At 49.6% G+C, this 22,027-nt stretch overlaps 1 protein-coding gene across 1 annotated transcript in view; it reads right to left on the bottom strand.

Annotated features, from left to right (window-relative positions):
- The window catches only part of ank2b (ankyrin 2b, neuronal), a 62,895-nt gene that overhangs the window by 25,041 nt on the left and 15,827 nt on the right, over positions 1-22,027 (bottom strand). The window contains exons 7-38 of the mRNA XM_062449336.1: positions 21,197-21,220; positions 19,472-19,570; positions 18,352-18,450; positions 16,943-17,041; positions 16,577-16,774; positions 16,345-16,443; positions 16,020-16,118; positions 15,694-15,792; positions 14,810-15,007; positions 13,510-13,608; positions 12,857-12,955; positions 12,420-12,617; positions 11,583-11,681; positions 11,340-11,438; positions 11,012-11,110; positions 10,611-10,709; positions 10,319-10,391; positions 8,062-8,203; positions 7,541-7,628; positions 7,240-7,343; positions 6,756-6,791; positions 5,636-5,860; positions 4,748-4,846; positions 4,083-4,237; positions 3,686-3,897; positions 3,262-3,466; positions 3,043-3,139; positions 2,688-2,916; positions 2,233-2,358; positions 1,814-1,936; positions 1,149-1,181; positions 738-759 (exon numbers count right to left, since the gene is read on the bottom strand). Coding sequence (XP_062305320.1) covers positions 738-759; positions 1,149-1,181; positions 1,814-1,936; positions 2,233-2,358; positions 2,688-2,916; positions 3,043-3,139; positions 3,262-3,466; positions 3,686-3,897; positions 4,083-4,237; positions 4,748-4,846; positions 5,636-5,860; positions 6,756-6,791; positions 7,240-7,343; positions 7,541-7,628; positions 8,062-8,203; positions 10,319-10,391; positions 10,611-10,709; positions 11,012-11,110; positions 11,340-11,438; positions 11,583-11,681; positions 12,420-12,617; positions 12,857-12,955; positions 13,510-13,608; positions 14,810-15,007; positions 15,694-15,792; positions 16,020-16,118; positions 16,345-16,443; positions 16,577-16,774; positions 16,943-17,041; positions 18,352-18,450; positions 19,472-19,570; positions 21,197-21,220 — 3,775 coding nt within the window. The remainder of the gene's footprint in view (positions 1-737; positions 760-1,148; positions 1,182-1,813; positions 1,937-2,232; positions 2,359-2,687; positions 2,917-3,042; positions 3,140-3,261; positions 3,467-3,685; positions 3,898-4,082; positions 4,238-4,747; positions 4,847-5,635; positions 5,861-6,755; positions 6,792-7,239; positions 7,344-7,540; positions 7,629-8,061; positions 8,204-10,318; positions 10,392-10,610; positions 10,710-11,011; positions 11,111-11,339; positions 11,439-11,582; positions 11,682-12,419; positions 12,618-12,856; positions 12,956-13,509; positions 13,609-14,809; positions 15,008-15,693; positions 15,793-16,019; positions 16,119-16,344; positions 16,444-16,576; positions 16,775-16,942; positions 17,042-18,351; positions 18,451-19,471; positions 19,571-21,196; positions 21,221-22,027) is intronic.

Genomic DNA, 22,027 nt, shown 5'->3' with positions numbered 1-22,027 from the left:
AATATACTTCCAATGCCAGGAGACGAAGGGAAACTATCAAAAACGACAAAAGCAAGGAAGGACAGAAGGAAGGACGGGAGGGTCTTAGTAGGTAGGTCATCTACAGTTGCCGTCAAGTCTCTACAGGTCAACAATACAGGGAGGACCTCTACCTTGTCACATAAACATCTCACCACTGTGTAAATGGGATTTGATTATGTGCATACATGTAGAGTATGTCTGTTTGAGCTCTTTCTCCAAGTGTCGATTAACCAAAACATAAAAAAAGATTTTAAAAAATTAAATACGCATCCGGAGATGAAATCGTTAACACGAAGATATGGTGCTGTCTGAAGAACCAAAAAAAAAAAAGAAGTGATGGGTTATGTCTTGAAAAGAAAAGCGTTGTGACTTGGGTGACAGTTTTTTTGTTTTGTTTTTGTGACAAAGACAAACATGTGGAACTTAAAGGACTTTGAAAAGCAGCGTGAGGCCTATAGCTTGGCTAGTGAGGGTGAAGCTGGGCATGTATCATTCTGGGTATTCACATTCACTGCTGTTTTAGACTATCATAACAACATGTGACTATAATCCGTATAAACAGCATGTCTATAAAGTATTCAGTATCAAAGCAATGTTACTGTATATTAGGTTCATATTGACAATTACATTTAGGTTAAAAAAAAGTTAACGTAGCAAATCTTTATAGAAGGTTTTAGTCAATTCAAACAGTTAAGGTATTAAGATAAATGACTTACATTTCTCGAGTGTCTTGCTGATCTGCAAGTGGAGAATACAGAAAGTCAATCACCCTAAGAACATTTTTATTGATTAAGCATGCACACACTATTCCCTCCCTGTGAACGGGGCAGTGAACAGAATGTAATCCGCAAAAAAAAAAAGTTACGTGTACCCCATCTCTGTAGTCAGTTCTAAACACCCAGAGATGTTAACTTCACTACACTTGACAAGCACATCTGCAACTATATAACATCCTTCCATAAAGAAACCACTGCACACCAAACTCGGCCTCTTAGCTTACCACTGGAAGTATATATACACAGGAAGTAGGCTATATACACATACACAGGAAGTATACGGGACAACATTGAGCAGCTCGTGGCGGCAGAGGTTCTAGTTAGTTTGGAGAAGCAGAGGCACAGTGTTACCTCTTCATCTGGCTCCAGGTCGGAATCTGAATCCTTTGGGAAGCAAGAAGCAGCAAGACGCCGAGACAGAGACACAGAGAGAGAGAGAGAGAGAGAGAGAGAGAGAGAGAGAGAGAGAGAGAGAGAGAGAGAGAGACAGAGATGGACGGAGAGTGGAGGGAGAGAAAACAAGAGCAGGCAAAGCAAGGTTAGCAGAGCAATGGGTCTGCTAAGTCTGCAGCAAAGTGTGCACTTAGGCAGGTACGCATGTCATGGTCAACCTTATCGGTCTCATAAAGGTTGGGGATGTGTGTTACAGTGTTAGGCAACATCCAGCGTCCAACAACACATCATTTAAGTTAAAAACATGGAACGTGGATGTGAGATTAGACACAACTGGTTGTATCTGTGTCTAGTATCAGATACGAATCTATACATTTGTAGCTTACCGTTAATAAAAGTTCAGCATGTCTACTTGCATTTTCATTTGCGGGCAAATATCAGGCTAGTGCTTAGGAATTTGTACTCATGGACACACAAGCCTGGTTAATTTCAAATAGCTTCTAATGATAAATCAGCTGTGATATTTTTAGTACAGTATGCAGTGTGCGTGTGGGTTTGTGTGTGTGATTGTGTTAATGTGTGCAAGTGCGGTTATGTGAATGTGTGATGGTGTGCATGTCTACCTTGGAGTAGGATGGCAGTGTGATGTTGAGGTTACAGATGGCGTTCTGAGCCAGGCTCCTGTAGGAGCGCGGCTCCTTCATGAAGGACAGGCGGCCGCACGGCTCCTGAGTGTTGTCTCGGATCTGAGGCAGCATTGACCAATCATCAGGCAAGGAATCAACTCTCAACCAATCATCAGGTAGGGAATCAACTCTCAACCAATCATCAGGTAGGGAATCAACTCTCAACTATTAACCAATCATCAGACAGGAAATCAACTGTCAACCATTAACAATGAACGATTATTCATTCAAACACTTTTGAATGAATACATTCTTCTTCTTATAACTCTTCTAGTTTGGGAGCATCAACCCTTAGGATCAGAAGTGGACTAGTTGAGGGAATTAATAGATATTCAGTAATAAGTAGTGCTGCTCACTTTGATAAAGAGAGCCAGTCGATTCTCTTTGAATGCAAAAAAGCTGAAAAGATGGTGCTGGCCACTTTTGGTGAGAGGGACCAGGTTGCCAAAACAGTCTGCATAGATGGGTTTTCCTTCCAACACCTGAAGAGACAAAAACTTTTGGTGTGAGGACGAATCAAGCAGACACCAGACAATGATTTACCATACATTGAGTGCATCATTGATCAATATATCAAGAGAGCCTGTCTGAGTGAAAACATTTAACTATTTGTTCCATGTATTTGTAGTCCTACTGTACCTTGTTGACCCTACCTTCTCCAAACCTCCTAAACCCTCCATCTCTTATCTTATATCCTCTACACAACCAAATACTGCCCCCCCATCACACCTCAGGCCAAGTTCACCTTCTCTCCCTTCTCCTCCCTCCTGCTCCCTTCTCCTCCTCCTCTCCTGCCCCCCCCCCCCCTCACCTCCACATCTCTGCTGCGCGCCACCTCAGTGAAGTTCTCCTGCTGCTCCAGGGTCTTGTCCATCTTGTCGTCCGTCATGCAGAAGCAGCGCAGGCGCGCCTCGATGGGGTCGTGCGTCTTGGCGAAGATCACAAACTTGGCCATGTAGGGCACGCAGATGATCTCCCGGTACACCTGCGTGGAGAAGCTGACCGACTCCTGCACCTGTCTGCAGTCGATCAGCCAGAACCTGGGGAAGAGCCGGCAGGTAAGGCTTCCTGGAAGAGCTTCCAACATCCTCACTAGCACAGCCTGAGTCACTTAAAGTCCCAAAAGTAAAAGAAAATACAGAAATCCTGTACAGTCGTTAGGTTACCTGGCTGACACATTGGTTGTGAAGGAGACGCAGTCGTTGATGAAGGTCAGGGGTGTGGTTCCCGTAATATCTTCCCATTGGGCTGGCGTTGTTCCACCTTGAAGGAAACACACACACACACAGCAGCTTCAGATGATGGCGTCCATGTGTGAGAGAGTGTGTCCAGATGCCTTTGCCCGGCCGCAGACATGGCGCACGTCGGCGTTCGCGCCCTCTGACCTGTGATGCTGCAGAGCAGCCTCAGCGTGGCCGTGTCCCCCAGGAAGCCGTTGCTGGGGGGCTCGCTGCCGCTCTGGGGGACGGGGATGGTCATGGTGATGGGCTTGTGGAACTTCCTCCGGCGAGGCTCCAGGGTGACGATGGGGCTGAACGTGGCCTTGCTGCCCAGGTGCTTCCTCACCACGTCCATGCTCATTGGTTGAGCCTGGGAACCGGAGGGGGGGGGGGGGGGGGGGGGGAGAAGGGGTGAGGCATGGATGCTTCAATCACGTTGGACTCGTTTTTTTAGTGTTATCAGTGCCTTTAATGAATTAAAATGTCATTTAAATGTGTTTTTGTCTGTACAGTATGTGTGTTTGAGGGTGAGAGAGATTGTGTGTGTGCGCGCGTGTGAGAGAGAGAGAGGCAGTGTGTGTGTGTTTACCTGCAGGCCCACCCTGATCCTCTTGGTGAGCGCTCCCTCAGGGAACACAGCCTGGACCTGCGGCACCACCGTGCTGCTCAGGATGCCTCCCTCTGGACCAATCAGGATGCTGTCCTGCTTGACGCGAGACACCACCGCAAAGTACTGTGGGAAGTCGCGGGTGATGATGCGGCAGATCCTCTTCCTCTCCAGCTCCTCTGGAGGGTCCAGTTCTGTGGGGGGGGGGGGGGGGGGGTCAGAGGGCAGGAGGATCAGACAGCCTGACCTGTTACTGGCTTCAGGCTGGTAGGGATTTACCAGTTTGTCACCAAACCCCACTTTGCAAAAGCTTATTTCCCCGGCATCCGACGACGCCAGGTGTGCCCCGTCTCGGCTTGATGATCTCACAGCCCCTCACCTTCGTCCATGCCGTTGAGGATCTGGTTGAGCTCCTCCTGGGTGTGCTCACAGTGGTGCTCCTTCCAGCTCTCCCCCGTCTCGCTCCTCAGGATCACCAGCTCCCGCTCTCGCCCGCGCAGCGCCGCAAAGTGGGGGATCTCCACGATCACAGGCCTGCCACCCGGAGAAGGGGCCACCGTTAGCGTGTGTGTGTGTGGATGTGCGTGCGTGACCATCAAGTGTTCGTCTTATTGAACATCGAGCTAGATGAGGTACTAATGGCTCACAAACACAATCACCAGACAGTGTGTGTGCAGTAAGAGTTACAACCACGCGTGGTAATCATGCTAAACTAAAAGAGACATCCTTTCGGGGGTAGGATCAGAAATGAACAAGCAGGATCACGAGGAAAACACATGGCACTAAACAGCCAACCACGCGAGCCAAAGAAAAAAGGGAAAACGAAAGCGAAAGATCATACAAACACGAGCACAGTCGACTACGATTAGGTCCTTTACTAAGCGGGGCACGAGACGCTAGCAAACAAAACGCTCAGCACACAAGACACAAACACAACGTTCTACGAGGTGGAATGGAAGGAGGAGCATGGGACCAGCATCCAATGGAGTGTTTCGTATACTGCTGTGGTTGTTGTTGTTGTTGTTGTTGATGTTGGTCCCCTACCCGAGGAATCTAGTCCCTGGCGGGCCGAGCTGGAGGATGCGGCTAACCAAGCTCTCGCCCTCGTTAAGAGGGGGCGGGGCCGTGGGGAGGTGGAGCTTACTGTCCGGCCGCGGCAGCAGGGAGAGAGAGCACACACAGGGGTTGTGGAGGGGAGGGAGGGGGGGGGGGGGTTGGGGGGGTTAGTGGTCAAATGAGGCCCCTGTCTGGTTCACACACTACGGGGCGGCTGGCTTCCTGTAGGCCGGAGTGACTGGTTTACACGGAGAGACATCGGTGGTTTGACACACATTTTTGGGTGATAAGCTCCTGCTCTTTGTCCTTGGTGGTTAAGTGGAGGCATTATACATGAGAGGGGGCCTAGCAGTCATTGCAGTTACCACCAGAGGGTAGAATACTAACAGGACAGAGGCGTGGGTGCCTTGGTACGTGGCAAAGCAGATGAGGAGTGAGGTTTATGTTTGTGGATATTTGTCTGTTAGAAAAGACTGCTTGTTTGTGAGGGCTGGTTGGCACAGGGGTTAGGTAAGAGTTAGAATGCGGCCCGGCTGTTAAAAGAAAACCAAGCGTGCAGAGGTAACAGCCCTGGCTCTGAGGGGTCGAGAGCAGAGACAGGTTTAGTAAGGCTGGAGGCAGGGTGAAATTAATCTGAGAAACTGGGGGCGGCAAAATGACAATACCAGCTTCTCACACACACACACACAGTAGAGATGAACTAGTGTGTTCCAGTCAGTCCTGCTCTGTATCTCTCTTTTGAATTCTGTCTCACTCTCTCTCAACTTCAATCCAACACACAACATCTCTTATTCACCATCACAACATATTTATCCTTACGCACTCCTAATCCTCCCTCCCTCTCCCAGTCCCTCCCTCCCTCCCTCTCTCTCTCACCCAAGGAACTGGGCTCCAGACGGCCCCCCCTCCACCACGCGGCTGGCCAGCCCCTCCCCCTCCACCATGGGGGGCAGGGAGGCCAGGCGGTGCCTCTTCACCAGGCGGCAGGTGACCCGCGTGGGCGCCGAGCACTTCCGGGGAGGGATGATGATGCGCAGGCCGTTGTGGCGGCAGCCCCGCATGGCTCCGCCCCTGGCGTCCACCATGAAGCTGACCAGGAAGCTGGGGCGGAGGAAGAGGAGGAGGGAGAGGAAGGTGAAGAAGAGGAGGAGGGGATGGGGACAGATAGAACAACGTTGGTCGAGAAGCCAATAACGTATCGCCTCAACAAATCCCTCTGACGGTTGACAGTTTCACACCCTCATGCAAAGCCACACGCTTTTCAACGGACGGTGAATGAGACGGGGGGGATTCCAACACCACTTACTGAATGAGCACGATGGCGTGGCCACACGGTGAAACCAGGATGTTATGGTTTAGCAAACGACCCATTAACACGTGACTCTGACACACATACTAGACGGGACCAGCACAATGTCAACACGGTTAAGAAACACAACATTACTTCGGGGCAAACTGTGAAACTCCACTTAAAATGGCCGCCATGAGCCACCAATGATGATGAGGACGAGAAGAGTGCCTTTTCTAAACCTTTAGGCTGTGACTTGAGTCAACTTGGCCAAAGGAAAAAGGAAATTATGATAGAACACAAAAATATGTTAATGGTGACAATCTCACAAGACCTTTTAAATGACCAAACGTGTGACTATATCTTCAACCTTCTGCGTCTCTTGATATCTCTAGGTGTTCCTGCCATGGGCCTACACAAGCTCTGAATATCATGTTAACTTCCTTTCAGAGACTCATCAGGATTCCAGTTCACGATCTGAACGAGTCATTCTCTGTCAGTTCTTGAGATAGATAAGCATCTCACTTCCTGGACAGAGATGAGATGGAATCAAGCCCAGCTTGGCAAAGCAACAACCCTGACTGATGGCAGAGAGGCAGAGAAGGTATGAGACTGTAACACACACACACACACACACACACACACACGCCTCTGACGGGAGAACACAGTGTCAGAGGAGGAGGAGTGAACCAGGGTGCAGAAGGTCACCTGCTGTCTCCATGGTCATGGCACGGAGAGGAGCGGCTGAAAGCAGAACACACACCCCATGAGAGAGAGGGATGGAGGAAGAGAGACACACAGAAAGAGGGCGGGAGAGGGAGAGAGAAAGAAAGACAGAGATAGAGAGAGAGACAGAGAGAGAGACGAAGAGGTACGGGTACAACAAGGGACAAACATTTCCAGAGCTATATCACTAGAGCAGACAACATAAAAAGAAACTGTGGCCCAGAAACAGCGACTTGGGACACAGAGAAAGAATCGACACCCCCAACCCTTCCCACCCTTGGACATGGCAAGCTCCCACTTCCAAGACGTAAAGGTTCTATGGACAAAGCCTCTATTCCGTGTCCCTAAAGACAACCCTCAATATGTAACAGAAACTACAAGAGATGATCTAAGAGAGAGGGCGTGATTGTGCGCGTGCCTGAGTGTGTCCCGTGTGTGTGTGTGTGTGCTGGTTGCTGCAGCCTACCCAGAGTGGACAGGGCTGGAGGACAGGGCCACGTTGTCCAGGTTCTCCGTGCCCCAGCTCAGGCGGTATGAGTCCCTCTCGTTGTCCCTGGCCAGGGACGAAACCTGCCCGACGACAACAAGACAGAACACTCGTTAGGGGCCGCCGCCGCCAAATTCTTCTTCTGCAGCGTCGAAATCCACAGCATTTCTAGATGGACCCCGTCTGGTATTGTGGACATGCCCCTGTGGCTCCCAGCTTCCTGTGTAGCTGGGGTAGTGAGGTGAAGTGTGTCTCTGCTGAGTCGGCAGCTCCGCCTTACCTGCTGGCTGCTCAGCAGTTCCTCCATCCCCCCGCCGTGTTTGGGGGAGAAGTAACCGTGGTGACTGGGCGTGAACGACCTGTCGGAACTGAGAGGCGGGGGAAAAGGGTGAGACCGTGGCCATGGTAACTGAAAGCTTGGCTACAAAGTATCCCGCTTTGGGGGATTTGGGGGCGGCCACGACTGTTGCAAATACTGTTTGCAACAGTACACGCAATTTCTGATACGTACCTTTGTATTCTACTATGCGAGCATGGTGAGAAGGAGAGAAGAGAGTTAGTCAAGCCGAGATCATCCTGTTCCTGCTGTGGGTATGCATGCATGCATGTGTGTATGCATGTATATGTATACAGCCTCTTTGGGTGTGAATGCACGTAGTACGTTTGTGTGCGAGTGTGTGTGTGTGTGTGTGTCTATGTGTATCTGTTTGTACAGCATGTCTGTGTGTGTACATACAGTATGTTTGAGTGTGTATACACGTGTATGTGTGTGTGCGCATGTCCGTGTGTGTGTGTGTTTACCTGTCGCTGCGCCCCCCCTCCAGGCTGTAGCGGAGGTAGTTCATGCCGTCCAGGTACTGCCCGGGCAGGGAGTCGTCCCCCAGCTCCCTCAGGTCCTCCGCCCTCAGGTACTCCCCTCCATCCCCAGTCATGGTGTCGTCACCTGGGCCACGCACACAGGGAGAGAGGGGGTGGTGTTGGAGAGCTTGGAGGGGCAACATGTTCGGGCCTCAGTGGAGATGTTATGCGGCCGGCGCTACTCTATGCATACCTGACAGCTGTCCTCGACTCACACGCAGGGAGCGCACACACACACACACACACACTACGCGCATACACAGGCGAGAGAGCAGATTTCTCTCATCTCACACAATCGGTGTCTCTCTCTCTTGCTCACACACGCAACTCCCTCTCACAAACACATCAGCAGATAAAAGCATATTCTTGTCATGAAGCACTATGTTATAGGAAGCCTTGGACACAGGTACCCTCTACAGTGAGCAGGCAGCCGATTCCCAGCAAGCTCGTGTCCTTCAGACAACGCTCTACTGCCGCTGTTACCACTACCGATCAGCAGGGGGCGGAGTCAGCGTAAGAAGCCCGTCTAGAGCATGACACCTGCTTCCAAATGCAACCTTCCTTTCTGTCTTCCTCTGGGAAATAACTGATTTCTGATAGGGCTGGATTGATTTAAGGTGTGTAGAGGAACCAGTTGCGACCGGTTGAATCCATGTCGGATCAGTGGAAGACTGGTGGGAAAGCTGCATTGTGAACTCAAGCGAGGCTGGCTGGCCCAGCGGAATAAAACAGTGAGACATACTGTAGCATGGGCTGGTGTCAAGAGCATACTGGCTTCCTGGGGAGGGAAGAGTTCAAACAAGGATACATTGTTACAACATTAAACCTTGTTATTATTAGCCTATTTTTAGCTGCTGTGTTCGGTTTGGTGTCTGAACCAAGGTAAGTTATGGGCCATCGTGGACGGTGATTAAGGTGAACTGTCAAAGCAAAAACCCAGCTTCCTCAGTATGTTTACAAGAGCCTCGGGTTGGAACAATTGTCCCGGAAGTTTCCCAAAAACCGAACCTTGATGACAAAATAAAAACAGCTTTTAAAGAAAGTTTTTTTTGTAACTATTTCAGGGCCTACTGAAATACTGGAGATAAGTGTGGCTTGACTCACTGAATCCAGTATCTGTCGGGGGGGGGGGGGGGGGACCAGATAAATAAGACAGAACCCTGAAACAGCAGGAGTTTTCCAAGGAGCTTAACTTAGCTGCACTACAGGGTCCTCAGATATCAACAGTACTCCAGGCCCAGCTCATCTGTACGCTCGCACAGTCCCTTCCTTCTGGGGATTAGAACTTATCTTTGAAGTCAGTCTTGTTTGTGTTGTTAGCTTGAAAAGTTTGGACCCTCCAGGGGGCTGAGTGAAGCTCATGCACAGAACTTATCGCTGGGTTTGTGTTGGAGAAACCAAAGTACTAAGAAATAATTTTCATAGAAGGTTCCCAGGAGAAGTTATCTGGGTGAAATCATGACAGAAATACTGATGTGTATTTATAACATAACTAAGGACAGTGGTTGTCTGTATGAATATAGGCCAGTAAAAGTACTCTACTGTAAGCTATAGGTGTTACATCCAACATTACCCTTTATATAAAAATGGGACTAAATAGGTATAGTCCAACAATCCAACACCATGCTGTGCTGGAATCCAGGTCTTATCAGTAATTCAGGTTAACATTAGAATGTGACAGAATGTTATTTAACTATGCTACCTAACACCATGCGATTTACCAGAGCAACCCTCCTGTGACACACCATATTATAGTATCCACAGCAACCTCCACACACAGCACACACACTACCATGGTGTACCTTCCATATCCATGGAGTCATCCGACAGAACATCATCCTCATTCTGTTTCAACACTGAGGGGTACATAGCACAGTCAGGTCACTAGCCACTTCTACTACTAGCGAGTAGTGTAGAGGAAAACCCTATTGGGCAGCTACTGTACCAGCTTAGCACCAGGGCTAAGGCTAACTTAGGTGCTAATACAGTATGTCAAGCCAGTAAATCATGTAGCGTAACTGGACTGAGATAGCTGGGCTAGCGTGTTTAGGCCATGTGGCTAATATGGTTGGGATGCCAGTGAAAGGTCTGTTCCATTTAGAGTGCAAGTGTGTGTGTGTCTGTTTGTGTGCATGTGAACTTGCATGCCAGAGTGTGTGTGTGTGTGTGTGTGCGTGAGAAGCTCGTGTGTCAGACTCACCTTCCTCGTCTGAGACGTCCAGCACCTCAGTCATGGTCTCAGGGACGTTCAGCTTGTGTTTCTCAGTCACCGTCTAGACGCCATCAAGGAAAACACCATGGATTTAAAACACCCAGTCTACCCGTGAGAAGGCTCAAACACAGCCTCCTTACTGTGTCACACGGTTAGTATTAATACCCTCAAAGGGCGAAGCTAAGTTCTGTCATGTTGCAGCTGATGGCAGGACAGTCATTGGGGTTTGGACTGAGCAGGACTATGCGGCGTGGTCACAGGAACCACGAGTGCAACTCACCGTCGTCGTGGTAATGATTTCCTCAGTGACGACCCTCAGGGTGTCCACCACGGAGATGTAACCCAGGCGACGGGCGATGGCCAGAGCAGTGTTACCATTCTGGAGGACAAAACACACACACACGAGAGAGAGAGACAAGCAGACAGAGAGACACAGACAGAGAGTGATAGAGAGAGAGACAGAATTAATGTATGCACAAGACCTAGGGCACAGTATGTTCTTGTCATATGTGTGTGTGTCAGCAGGAAGGGCGTGTGTGTCTGTGAGTGTGTGTCCTATCTCCGCGTGTGTGTGTGTGAGCGTGTGTCTTGTTTCCGTGTGTCTTGTTTCCCTGTGTGTGTGTGTGTGTGTGTGTGTGTATGTGTGTGTGTGTGTGTGTGTGGACAGATGGCGGTGCCCACCACAGTGATGGCGTTGGGCTTGGCTCCATGCTGCAGCAGCACGTTGATGATGTGTGTGTTCCCTTGCTGGGCAGCCTGGTGCAGTGGAGTGTATCCATTCTGGGGAGACAGAAACACACCACTCGTACTGACCCGACCTGAACACACGCTGAGGCAAGAGATTCAGCACATCGATATACCGTACACAAGTATAGAAATCTGACATTGAGCTCATCTAGAGACATTTCATAATCGTGCTCTGTATTGTGCCTGAAGGAGCAGACTAGATTATTGGAACTTGTTGGTCCTCCAGGAAGTGGACAGTGCTGCTCCAGAACAGAAGGCCTACCTTGGTTTTGGCGTTGACGCTGGCGCCGTTCTGCAGCAGGAAGTTCACCATCTTGGCATTGCCGTAGTGACACGCCACAATCAGCGGACTGTAGCCCAACTGTAGGAGGGGAGGGGGGAGGTCATCACAGTCAGCCATGAACAGAACGCGCGTTGCGGACGAGAAGAAAATATCCACGGAACGATACGTGGACGGGCGACACGTCCCGAGTGGAGCAGCCAGTCACCGCGGCGTCGTCCTCACCTTGGTCTGGTGGTCCAGGTCGGCGCCGTTCTTGGCGAGGATCTCGGCCGCGGCCACCCTGTCATCCTGGGCGGCCAGGTGGAGGGAGGTGAGACCGCTCTGGGAGAGGGAGACGAGAGGAGGGCTGAACCACACACACACACAACAGCAGACACTGCCTGTCTCTCCCTGCTGTGTGTCTGGTCTCCCTGGTCAGACTCCTCCTGCAGCAGACTGGCAGCATTCTAAAGGCCGCACTGTTCTTTGACTGGTGACTGCCAGCCTGCTTTAAAAGTGTGTGTTCATGTGCGTATGAGACAGGGACCAGAGAGAGACCTCATTAGCCAGGAGATTCTGTGTGTGTGTGTGTGACAGGGCTTTACTGTGGCACACAAGGCCAGACAGCTTTGGTCCCCACTGGAATGAGTTCACCTACAGACCAGAAGAGCCTCCATACTGCTCCCAAAATAGCCCGGATGTTTCCTCATCTGCCTCAAATCTAGTTATCTACTCCCTAAGCCACAACATACCCCCTTAATGTAGTTCAGCTCACGACTGATGAACTGACTTTATAAACTCTCCAAACATACACAGCTCTTACAGAAGGCCTCTGCTTAAACAAGAGTCCTCAAATGGGGGATACAATATTAGAAAACCTTAGTACAGTATACAGTTTGTGTAGTCAAATACTATTCCCATCTAACATGAAAACGTTGACTTGGTGTGCCAGTACTAACTGGTTGTGAACTTATGATCCTTGAATTTCCGCCGTACCGTCTCTACATGCCTCATTCGCCTGCGAAATGAATAACCTGGAGAAAACGCAGAATCCCAAAGATGGCCGCGTGTCTAAAGCACCTTGGTGGGCGTGTTGACGTGGGCGCCCTTCTCCAGCAGCAGGGCGGCCACGCCTGCGTGGCCCTCTTGGGAGGCCAGGTGGAGGGGCGTCACCCCCTGCTTGGTCAGGGTGTTGGTCTCGGCGCCGTACTGCAGCAGCACCGTGGCGATGTCCATCTGGTTCTTCTTGGCGGCGATGTGGAGCGGGGTGTAGCCGTTCTGGGGGAGGGGGGGGGGGGACACACACAGGTGTAAGGCACACGCATTCTGTACACGCACACGCCATCAAGCGTGCACTAACACACACACACACACACACGATTGAAACACACACACACACTCAGACAAACGTATACACACAGTCCACACACGCAGACAGAGAACCACCACTTTTCCACGCCGGGCTGCCCCCCCGTCTCTCCTCCCAGCTCCAGGGGAGACCGCGTGGAGGGTCTCACCTTGGCCGTGGCGTGGGGGGAGGCCCCTTTGTCCATGAGCAGGAGCGCCACCGTCTGGTTGTCATAGTGCGCGGCCACGTGGAGGGGGGTGAGACCGTTCTGGAAGGATGAGGGTGAGTGCAGGTGGATTAAACCAGCGGTTAACTCAGCAAGCAGCCGTTAGGAGTGGTCAACACACACACACACACACAGGGTTGATCAGAAGGGTTATGGAGGGTAGAACTGCTTGTTAATTTGAATTAAGCGATATTTGATGTTGTTTATGTTATTTTATATTAAAGAGCGAGGGCTAGGGTTGCATGGAGGTTCTTTGGGAGGGTCCTTATTAAAAAGGAAAAGAGCAGATTTGAAGAAAATAATATTTCTGCTTATCTGTCTTTCCTAAAATAAAGGAACAAAAAGTTAAGTTAATAAAAATCAAGCAGACAGCTTACTTGAATTAAACTATGCTTACCGGCATTCTTGCAGTCAACATAGCCTCAATACAAAAATACCAAGACTATTTAAATATACTGAATACCCCAGTAAAAGTTGAATTATGAATTAGTTTCATCAACATATTTTTGGAATAAAACAAAGTGAGTAGAGGTAATCCTACTTCCATGCGTAGTTGTAATTCAAACCTGAAACCGGTCTTGGGAGATGAGGCTTACCTTGCCAGCAGAGTCTGGAGGAGCGTGACGCTGGAGCAGAAGTTTGGCCACATCCAGGCTTCCGTACTTGGACGCCACATGTAGGGGAGTGAACCCTTTCTGTGTGGAGAGACACAGATGCACTGCATCACTTGAAAGACAAAGGAACGCTGCATTTTACACTCCTTAAATGCCCCCACACACACACACCCAGATGAACACATATAAACAGCGATAGAGCTGCTAGTCGCAGATAAAAACATTGCAATTTCAGCCTTGCAGATATTGCAGAAACATGAAAAAAACTACCAGCAAGACAATCAACACTGGGGCAATGTCACTGTGCACCAACAAAGATGATGCAACCTGCTGTAACACCCCAAACCCATTCTGGGTCCACCTGCACAATGTCTCCCTCATTGGGTGATGTAAGCTGACGTCGTCCCCAGCACCACTAGGGGGAGCTCCTGAGTCATGCTCTTCTGAAGAGAAAGTAGCCGCTCTGATTGGTAGAAAAACAAGCCACTCTGATTGGTACAAGTGGTCTGTTCCCGGTCACATGACTAGTGTGTTATTGACCCAGCCCCAGAAAGGGAGGGAACCCATTGTTTGTAAAAAAAGGGACAATTATTTCTGATACACCTCCCAGCAGAGGCACGGAATGTTCTGGAGGATATCTATAACAGAGCGGCTAACAATAAGAGCTACTACAGAACAGAATAAAATGACAATAGATGCTCATCTTATGGATTTAAATCTCTATTTGATTAACGATACATAGACGGTCGAGGATGGGGGGTGGGGGGTTGTCTGACAGGCAGGTTGTCAAACATGATGTCTCTCTCGGCACCATTGTCTCCCTGATGTGTTTCCCCACACAGCTGATACCACACCCAGCCCCCCGAGAGAAAGAGGAGGAGAGGAGAGAGAGAAGGACAAAGAGAGAGGGAGGCAGAGCTCTATCCTTTGCAATTTTACTGCACCATAAACTCTGCTTTGTGTTAGTACCCTGAGCACAGGAATACATCAGGACTGATTTATTGTGCTGACTGAGAATCCATAAATGATAAATGTAAATCCTGAAGTGTCATCACACTCCTCAACTCATTTCCAAGGTAGGTAATGCATCCCAAGACTCAGTACCACCTTGCTGCTCATTTTAGTACCAGAAGCCAGGTGTGTGCTGTACAGGTTTAGCAATCATCCATCAAATGAGATATTGTCCTGTGTGTGTAATGGCATGCGTTTGTAGGTATTGTCCTGTATCATGTGTGAGTATCTAGAGTGTGTGTGTGTGTGCACGTCTCCTCCTCCTACAGACCTTGGTGGCCAGCGAGTGTGAGGCCCCGGCCTCCAGCAGCACCGAGGCCGTCTCCAGCTGGCCCTCCCGGGCGGAGATGTGCAGGGGGGTGTAGCCGTTGGTGGTGGAGGCGTCAGGGTGGGCCATGTGCTGGAGCAGCAGCTGGACGATCTCCGTCTTGCCCAGGCGCGACGCGATGTGGAGGGGAGTCTGGTCCTCCTGGAGGGGTGAAGGTCAACACATCAACACCATTCTATTGGACTATGTCAAGTTACGGATTAGAATGGGGTTTGTAGGCATTCCATGAGTGCGGGGATAAGAAGCCTTGCATGAAAACTTGTTTTTATTCTGGTAGGTGGGGTGTTTCAGTTCTGGTAGGTGGGGTGTTTCTGTTCTGGTAGGTGGGGTGTTTCTGTTCTGGTAGGTGTGGTGTTTCAGTTCTGGTAGGTGTGGTGTTTCTGTTCTGGTAGGTGGGGTGTTTCAGTTCTGGTAGGTGGGGTGTTTCAGTTCTGGTAGGCGGGATGTTTCTGTTCTGGTAGGTGGGGTGTTTCAGTTCTGGTAGGTGGGGTGTTTCTGTTCTGGTACATTTAGACATTTACATTTAGTCATTTAGCAGACGCTCTTATCCAGAGCGACTTACAGTAAGTACAGGGACATTCCCCCGAGGCAAGTAGGGTGAAGTGTCTTGCCCAAGGACACAGCATCAGTTGGCATGACCGGGAATCGAACTGGCAACCTTCGGATTACTAGCCCGATTCCCTCACCGCTCAGCCACCTGACTCACCTGGTAGGTGGGGTGTTTCAGTTCTGGTAGGTGGGGTGTTTCTGTTCTGGTAGGTGAGGTGTTTCTATAACTGGTCTGGTAGGTGGGGTGTTTCTGTTCTGGTAGGTGGGGTGTTTCTTACCCTGGCTCTTGCATCTACCATGGCTCCATTCCTCAGCAGACATCTGACCACCTCCACCTGCCCAGCCCTGGCCGCCATGTGGAGTGCTGTCTCCCCACGCTGAACACACACACACACACACACACACAGAGATGCAAGAGTCAGACTCTAAAACAGTCATGTTGGCGTTATCAGCGGTGTACTCCGGACTCACTCAATATCATCGTTTCAAACTTGATATCAGACACCCGCACACAAATAAAACAAAGAGTCAGCATTAACACAGACACACACACACACACACACACACACACACACAGACGGTGTCTGTGGTCGTCTCCACTCACTATGTTGCTGACGTCGGGTGAGGCTCCGTTCTGCAGCAGCAGCAGGACGATGTTGAGGTGACCCATGAAGGCTGCTACATGGATGGGAGTCAGGCCAGACTGGAGGGAGGCAGGCAGAGAGAAAAAGTAAGGGAAGGAGAGAAAGGGGGGGGGGGAGGAAAAGGGAGAAAAGAGGTATTAGTGACATCGGAGAATAAATAAACGTCTGCATCATTTGAAAATGTCTGCTCTTTTTTGTTCAAACAACTCGTCAGGACTGTCCCATTCAGTGTGTTCTACAGATCACACAAGGTGTGTAAACGTGTTCCAGTGTGGAGGGGCCTACCTCTGTGATGGCCTGGATAGAAGCCCCATACTTGACCAGCAGCTCCATCACCTTCACTCTGTTCTTCTTACACGCTATGTGCAGAGGGGTGAAGCCGTTCTGCAGGACACACACACACACACAGGACATTTAATCAAACAGCAGGAATCCGACACACCAACAGGGACATGTTGATGTTGACATGCTGTGCATGAATGGTGGTGATAGATCTGTGTGTGTGTGTGTTCTGTACCAGCGCCCTGGCGTTGGGGTTGGCCCTCTTGTCCAGCAGCAGCTTGGTGACCCGGTAGTGTCCACAGTGGGCCGCCACGTGCAGTGCCGTCAGGTAGTCCAGCGTGACATCATCAACAGGCGCCTGGTGCTGCAGGAGGTGTTTGACGCACTCCACGTGGTCGCCCTGCGCTGCCATGTGGAGAGGAGACAGACCGTTCTACAGAGAGAGAGAGAGACAGAGAGAGAGAGAGGAGTGAGAGAGTGACAGAGGGGTTTAGCTGGAAAGGAAGTCTTTGTGCATGTGTATGCAATTGCTGTGCGTGCAGAAGTTCTGACTGAATGTGAAAAAGTGTGTGTGTGTGTGTGTGTTGGTATGTATATCTACCTTGGTCCTGGCCAGCATGGGAGCTCCTCTCTCCAGCAGTAGCTCCACCGCAGGGTCATGTCCACTCCGGGCTGCACAGTGCAGGGGTGTGAGGCCGTCCTGCAAAACAAGTGCACATGCACACACACAGTCACCATCAGAGGGGTAAATATACGCTTGGTGTGTCAAAATCCACCTCACCTACACTGTTCACATCTGGGCACACATAGTATGCATGTGCACGCACAAACAAGCATTCAAACAAGCATTCAAACAAATCCTCACCATTCAAAAAAAAAAAAAGTCAGACAAGCCAGCTACAGCCTGCTGTTTGGGCAGATCTTTGCTGTCCTCGTTGTTGTTTACATGCAGCAGGCCGGGGATTATCATTCATCAGATGTGCCAGGGAACAGCAGCTGGGGTGATGCGCCTCTGCTGTCCTGACCAGGACCTCAGCCTTAGGACAGGGATGACTACTGTCCCCAATGCCACCCTTGGCACAAACTAAAACCAACCTGCTGTTATAAGATACCGCACGGATCTAGAGGGCTCGTGTGGAGCTCAGACACTTTACTCAAGACCAGACAGGAAGTGTGTCTAACTATGAGAAGTGTCATTTAGTGCGGTTAAGTGGTATGGATCATGATTTGAAGAAGATGTAGGAGATGAGAGGAGAGATGGAGAGGAGAGGGTCGGTGGGTTAGGAGGGTAGGTAGAGGGTGGGTTAGGTAGAGATGGCGAGGAGTAGATAGAGGTGAGTGGGTGGGGGAGTAGGTAGAGAGGAGAGAGAGGGGGTGAGGAGAGAGAGGGGGTGAGGAGAGAGAGGGGGTGAGGAGAGAGAGGGGATGAGGAGAGAGAGGGGGTGAGGAGAGAGAGGGGGTGAGGAGAGAGAGGATGAGGAGAGAGAGGATGAGGAGAGAGAGGGGGTGAGGAGAGAGAGGGGATGAGGAGAGAGGGGGGATGAGGAGAGAGGGGGGATGAGGAGAGAGGGGGAGGTGAAAGAATGCAGAAGTTGATTGAAAGAGAAACCATCAAGGACACAGACGCTACCAGGCAGTGCATCCAAACAAAGCTTTTACACAAGGTTTTTCTGCAGACTCACAAACCCACGGCTGGGTCCTCGCACTAACAGGATGAGTTATACACTCTCTGACACTTACACACTTACCAAGGCCCCCTTAACTAACAAGGGCATGGAAACACACACACACAATCAATACTTGCTTCAGATGAAATGTCAGAAGAAAAACCAGGCTCAAGGCTAAGTTTGATGCTCTCTACTGACAGGAACACTGTGAAATCACAGTCATTCCACACACATGTCTAGCATATCACCACAGAGTGTGTGTGTGGGGTGTGTGTGGGTTTGCATGTGTGTGGAAGAAAGGTGTTTGTGTGCGCGTGTGGGAGGGAGGGAGCGGGGGACTCACTCTGGTTTTAGCGTCGATCTGGGAGCCCCTGTCAAGAAGGAGGCGCACCATGTTGGCGTTGCCCCGCTTGGAGGCCACATGCAGGGGTGTGATGCCGTTCTGGAGGAGGAACCACACACAGAACAAGCTCAGTACGTTCTCCTCCCAAGGAGCAGAACCACAAGACAAGCTTAGCACATTCTCCTCACAGTACACACGGAACATTCTAACCTACAGTGTGCGTTTCTGTCAGGGTGTGTTGGGGCGGAACACATTATTGCCTCATCATAATACATCCGTGCTGACACAGCGCTCTAGATCTTTCTAAGTGTTGGTTTCTGCAGTGTCATCCTGGCACCCGGCCGACGTCCTGGTGCGTGTGAAATCCTGGAAGCTAAACCGGCTGAGCCCGTGTGTCTCAGCCTGGTCCTGAGGCACCATGGGAAACACGAGAGATGATGACTGTGTAATAAACAAACACAGAGTCTGAGAAAGAGAGTCGAACATCGAAGAAGAAAAAATCCATCTTTTCCGTTTCTGCGAATACAGGGGAAAGGTTTCTAGCTGTGCTGGCACTGCTGAGTCGGTGGATACCAGAGTCGTGCTTGTACACAGCCTTAAGAGCCTGAGGAGAGCGACTTGAGTTTATGACCTTCAACGAGTCTTTCAGTTGGAGCCAAACCATTGTCCCTCTTCCTTGGAAATCCTGTCTCTACGAGTGAAAGGAAAAGTGCTGAAAGACAAAGTTCGAGCAGAGGCCCCCTCCCTTCCTTCCCTCCACCCCCCCCCCCTCCTCCCTCCCCTCTCTCTCAGTGTGTGAGGCTCTCCACTGGAGTGGGTGGGGAGCCCACCTACACAGGAGAGCTGGAGAGAAAGAGCTGAGGAGGGGGGGGGGGGGAAACTGAGTCAAGAAGCTACATTGTTTGAGAGAGCAGCTAAAGCGCTGACGACTAAAAGGTCGTGAGTAGGTGTGTGTCTGTCAAGTGTACTGTAGGTTCACGTGTGCCAATGTTCACGTTTAGAGTGAACGTGCGGTCCTTTCCGCTGGGACCTAAGGCTGGTCGGTGAGTCATGGCTGACAACCACACAGCAGCAGTGCTGGTCAGGACTGTGGGGGTGGGCTGGGGTTAGGGATTCCTACCCTGGCTGTGAAGTCCACCGCTGCCCCCCGGTTCAGCAGAAGAGTGGCCACGTTCACGTTCCCATAGTGGGCAGCGATATGCAGCGGTGTGAAGCCACTCTGTTGGGGGAGAGGGAGAGCAGGCAGGAGAGATAGAGAGAAGGAGAGATAGAGAGAAGGAGACAGAGAAAAGGAGACAGAGAGGTCAAACCCCAACTCCAACCATGCCCCTTCATCTTTGACCTTTCCTGCACAATCCCAGCATGCAGCAGTCGCATTAAGCATCCCAACACAGGTCAACAAAGAGGAAAGACAAAACAGAAAACATTTCCAAAACTCAAGAACTCAAACCAAGAATGATCACAGGAAAAATAAAGTTTGAAGTTCAATTCCAGAAAAAAACATTACCTTGACAGACACTGATACTTAAACACACACAAACAGATACACCCCATGCAAGATTAACCCACTGCCCCAATAAGAAACATACTGTATTTACAAAAATATAAAAACCAAAATATAAAAATGAAGACGTACAGTACACACAGATTATTTAATATTAATGTAGAAAATATTTACGAAAAATAGATAAGCTATTAGTTAACTATACAATAAATGTACATGACACCCAAGAAAAGTCATCAAAAATCATAAATAATGTATATATCACTGTACTACATTGTTTATCAACATCAAAGTGCACTGTCGACTGTACGTCAGTTATAGTGCTAGGAAGTATGAGAAATCAGAGAGATTTGCAGATCAGTTTGGGAGTACGTGAAATTCTTGCCTTACCTTTCCGTTCTGAAAGTCATGGTCCGATTTAATGCGAAAACATTATTTTACAAAAGTGTGAGGTACAGTGGCTACACGATGATAAATACACATTCAAAGCTCAAGAGTAATGGAGCAACTCAAAGCAGGCTGGAGGCGACATGCTAAGTATTTTCCTTTCAACAAAGCAAACTGTCAGCAAAGCAGCCAGATATTTTTATCTGTCATTTCATTCTATTAAATTGGTGTCCGCAGTCCAAAGCATGCTTGTATTGCATGTTACTAAAACATTCTTTGCTGCAAGGTGCAAGCTAAGAATTTCCAGCTCTTAAAATGTTTAACCTACAGCATGCAGCACAGAGCACAGAACAACACCAGTTTGCATTAAACATTTTGATCCCTGTATGTATAAAGACAGATAAACATTCATGTTGGAATCTGTGTCTACACAGACAAACATCCTATCATGTTATTATTGTAAATTTTACATGTACAGTAAATAATTCAGTATGGGTCAGATCAGAAATGTAATGGTGAAAAAATAATAATAGTAAACATTTAAAAATAAAAATTGGAAACACACTTGTGAGCTTAGGATACCAATCAAAGTCCTGGAAGGAGAAGAATACAGCCCATTCACAGCCCAAACGGAAAAAAAAAACGAAACAATGCTGAAATCAGGAGTGGCAAAGACAGTTGGCAGAGTGTAAGATGAACTAAAGAACGACGCCTGGGCCATTCCAGTCAGCCGCGCATGCTTAAAGGAGGAACAGCGTCAGACGGAAAAAAAAAACAATGAAGAAAAGAAGAAGAAAAAAAGAGAAGGGGAAAAAAAGACACTGGCAAAGAAAAGTGAGGATTCCCAGGATGCAGTGCGGGTGGAGGGAAGACTGAGCGGAGGAGGACGGATGAGGAGAGGGATGAGAGCAGAGGGGTGTGAAGGTGTGGTGAGGACTGGGGGGGAGCATATACCTCGGTAGTCCTATTGACCATCATCTGAAGCAGCAGGGACGCGGAAGGGAAACAACTCAGTTACTTCAGAACACACAGCAGCACAGAGCTCACGGCGTCTGTGCCGACAGATCTACCCCCTGTTGGCGGCGTGGCTAGAGTGGTACCGTTCTCCTTAACACAGGGGCTTTTTCCTACTTCTCTGGATCCTGTGTGTGTAGCGTGATAATACGGTACTCTACACAGTCGAAAGTGCACCTGTACACAGTACTTATGTCCTAGGAGGTTTACTGTGACTGACACACGGGTGTGGCAGGAGGAAGGAGGGACACGCAGGGCCATTTTCACAGCTGCCTCTCTCTGTTTTCATACCCTGTGGACTACAGTAGAGCGTGTACTACTCTGTATGGGTCACTGGTAGCCGGAAAGGATGGTTTTCATGTCCAGACTAGTTCAGGTCATCGTCAGAGGACTGCAGAGCCGAGGTATCTGGGAAGAACACGCGTGCCGGGGTGCTCAAGTGACGCCAGAGTGCGTGGGTGTGTGTGTGTGTGTGTGTGTGTGTGTGAGAGTGTGTGTGTGTTGAAGACTCTGACCACCGTCCACTGGGAGGGTCTGTATGAGTCATGGTGAGGAGCGCTGCATTGAAACATCTTAACCAGAAACAGCATTTTATGCCAGCTTACACTTGCTTACAGTATCCCCTATTATACAACATAGGCACCATACAGTAGAACCTAGTGTATAACATTGGCACTTTACAGTATACCCTATTATATAACATAGGCACCATAAAGTATACCCCATTATATAACACAGGCACATTGTATGGACACAACAAGCGTCATCTCA

The sequence above is a fragment of the Osmerus eperlanus genome, chromosome 23 (assembly GCF_963692335.1).
Source record: "Osmerus eperlanus chromosome 23, fOsmEpe2.1, whole genome shotgun sequence".
In the NCBI taxonomy this organism is placed as follows: Eukaryota; Metazoa; Chordata; class Actinopteri; order Osmeriformes; family Osmeridae; genus Osmerus; species Osmerus eperlanus.
Note: the sequence above shows the minus strand (reverse complement) of the source record. Positions and strands in the feature narration are given on the sequence as shown.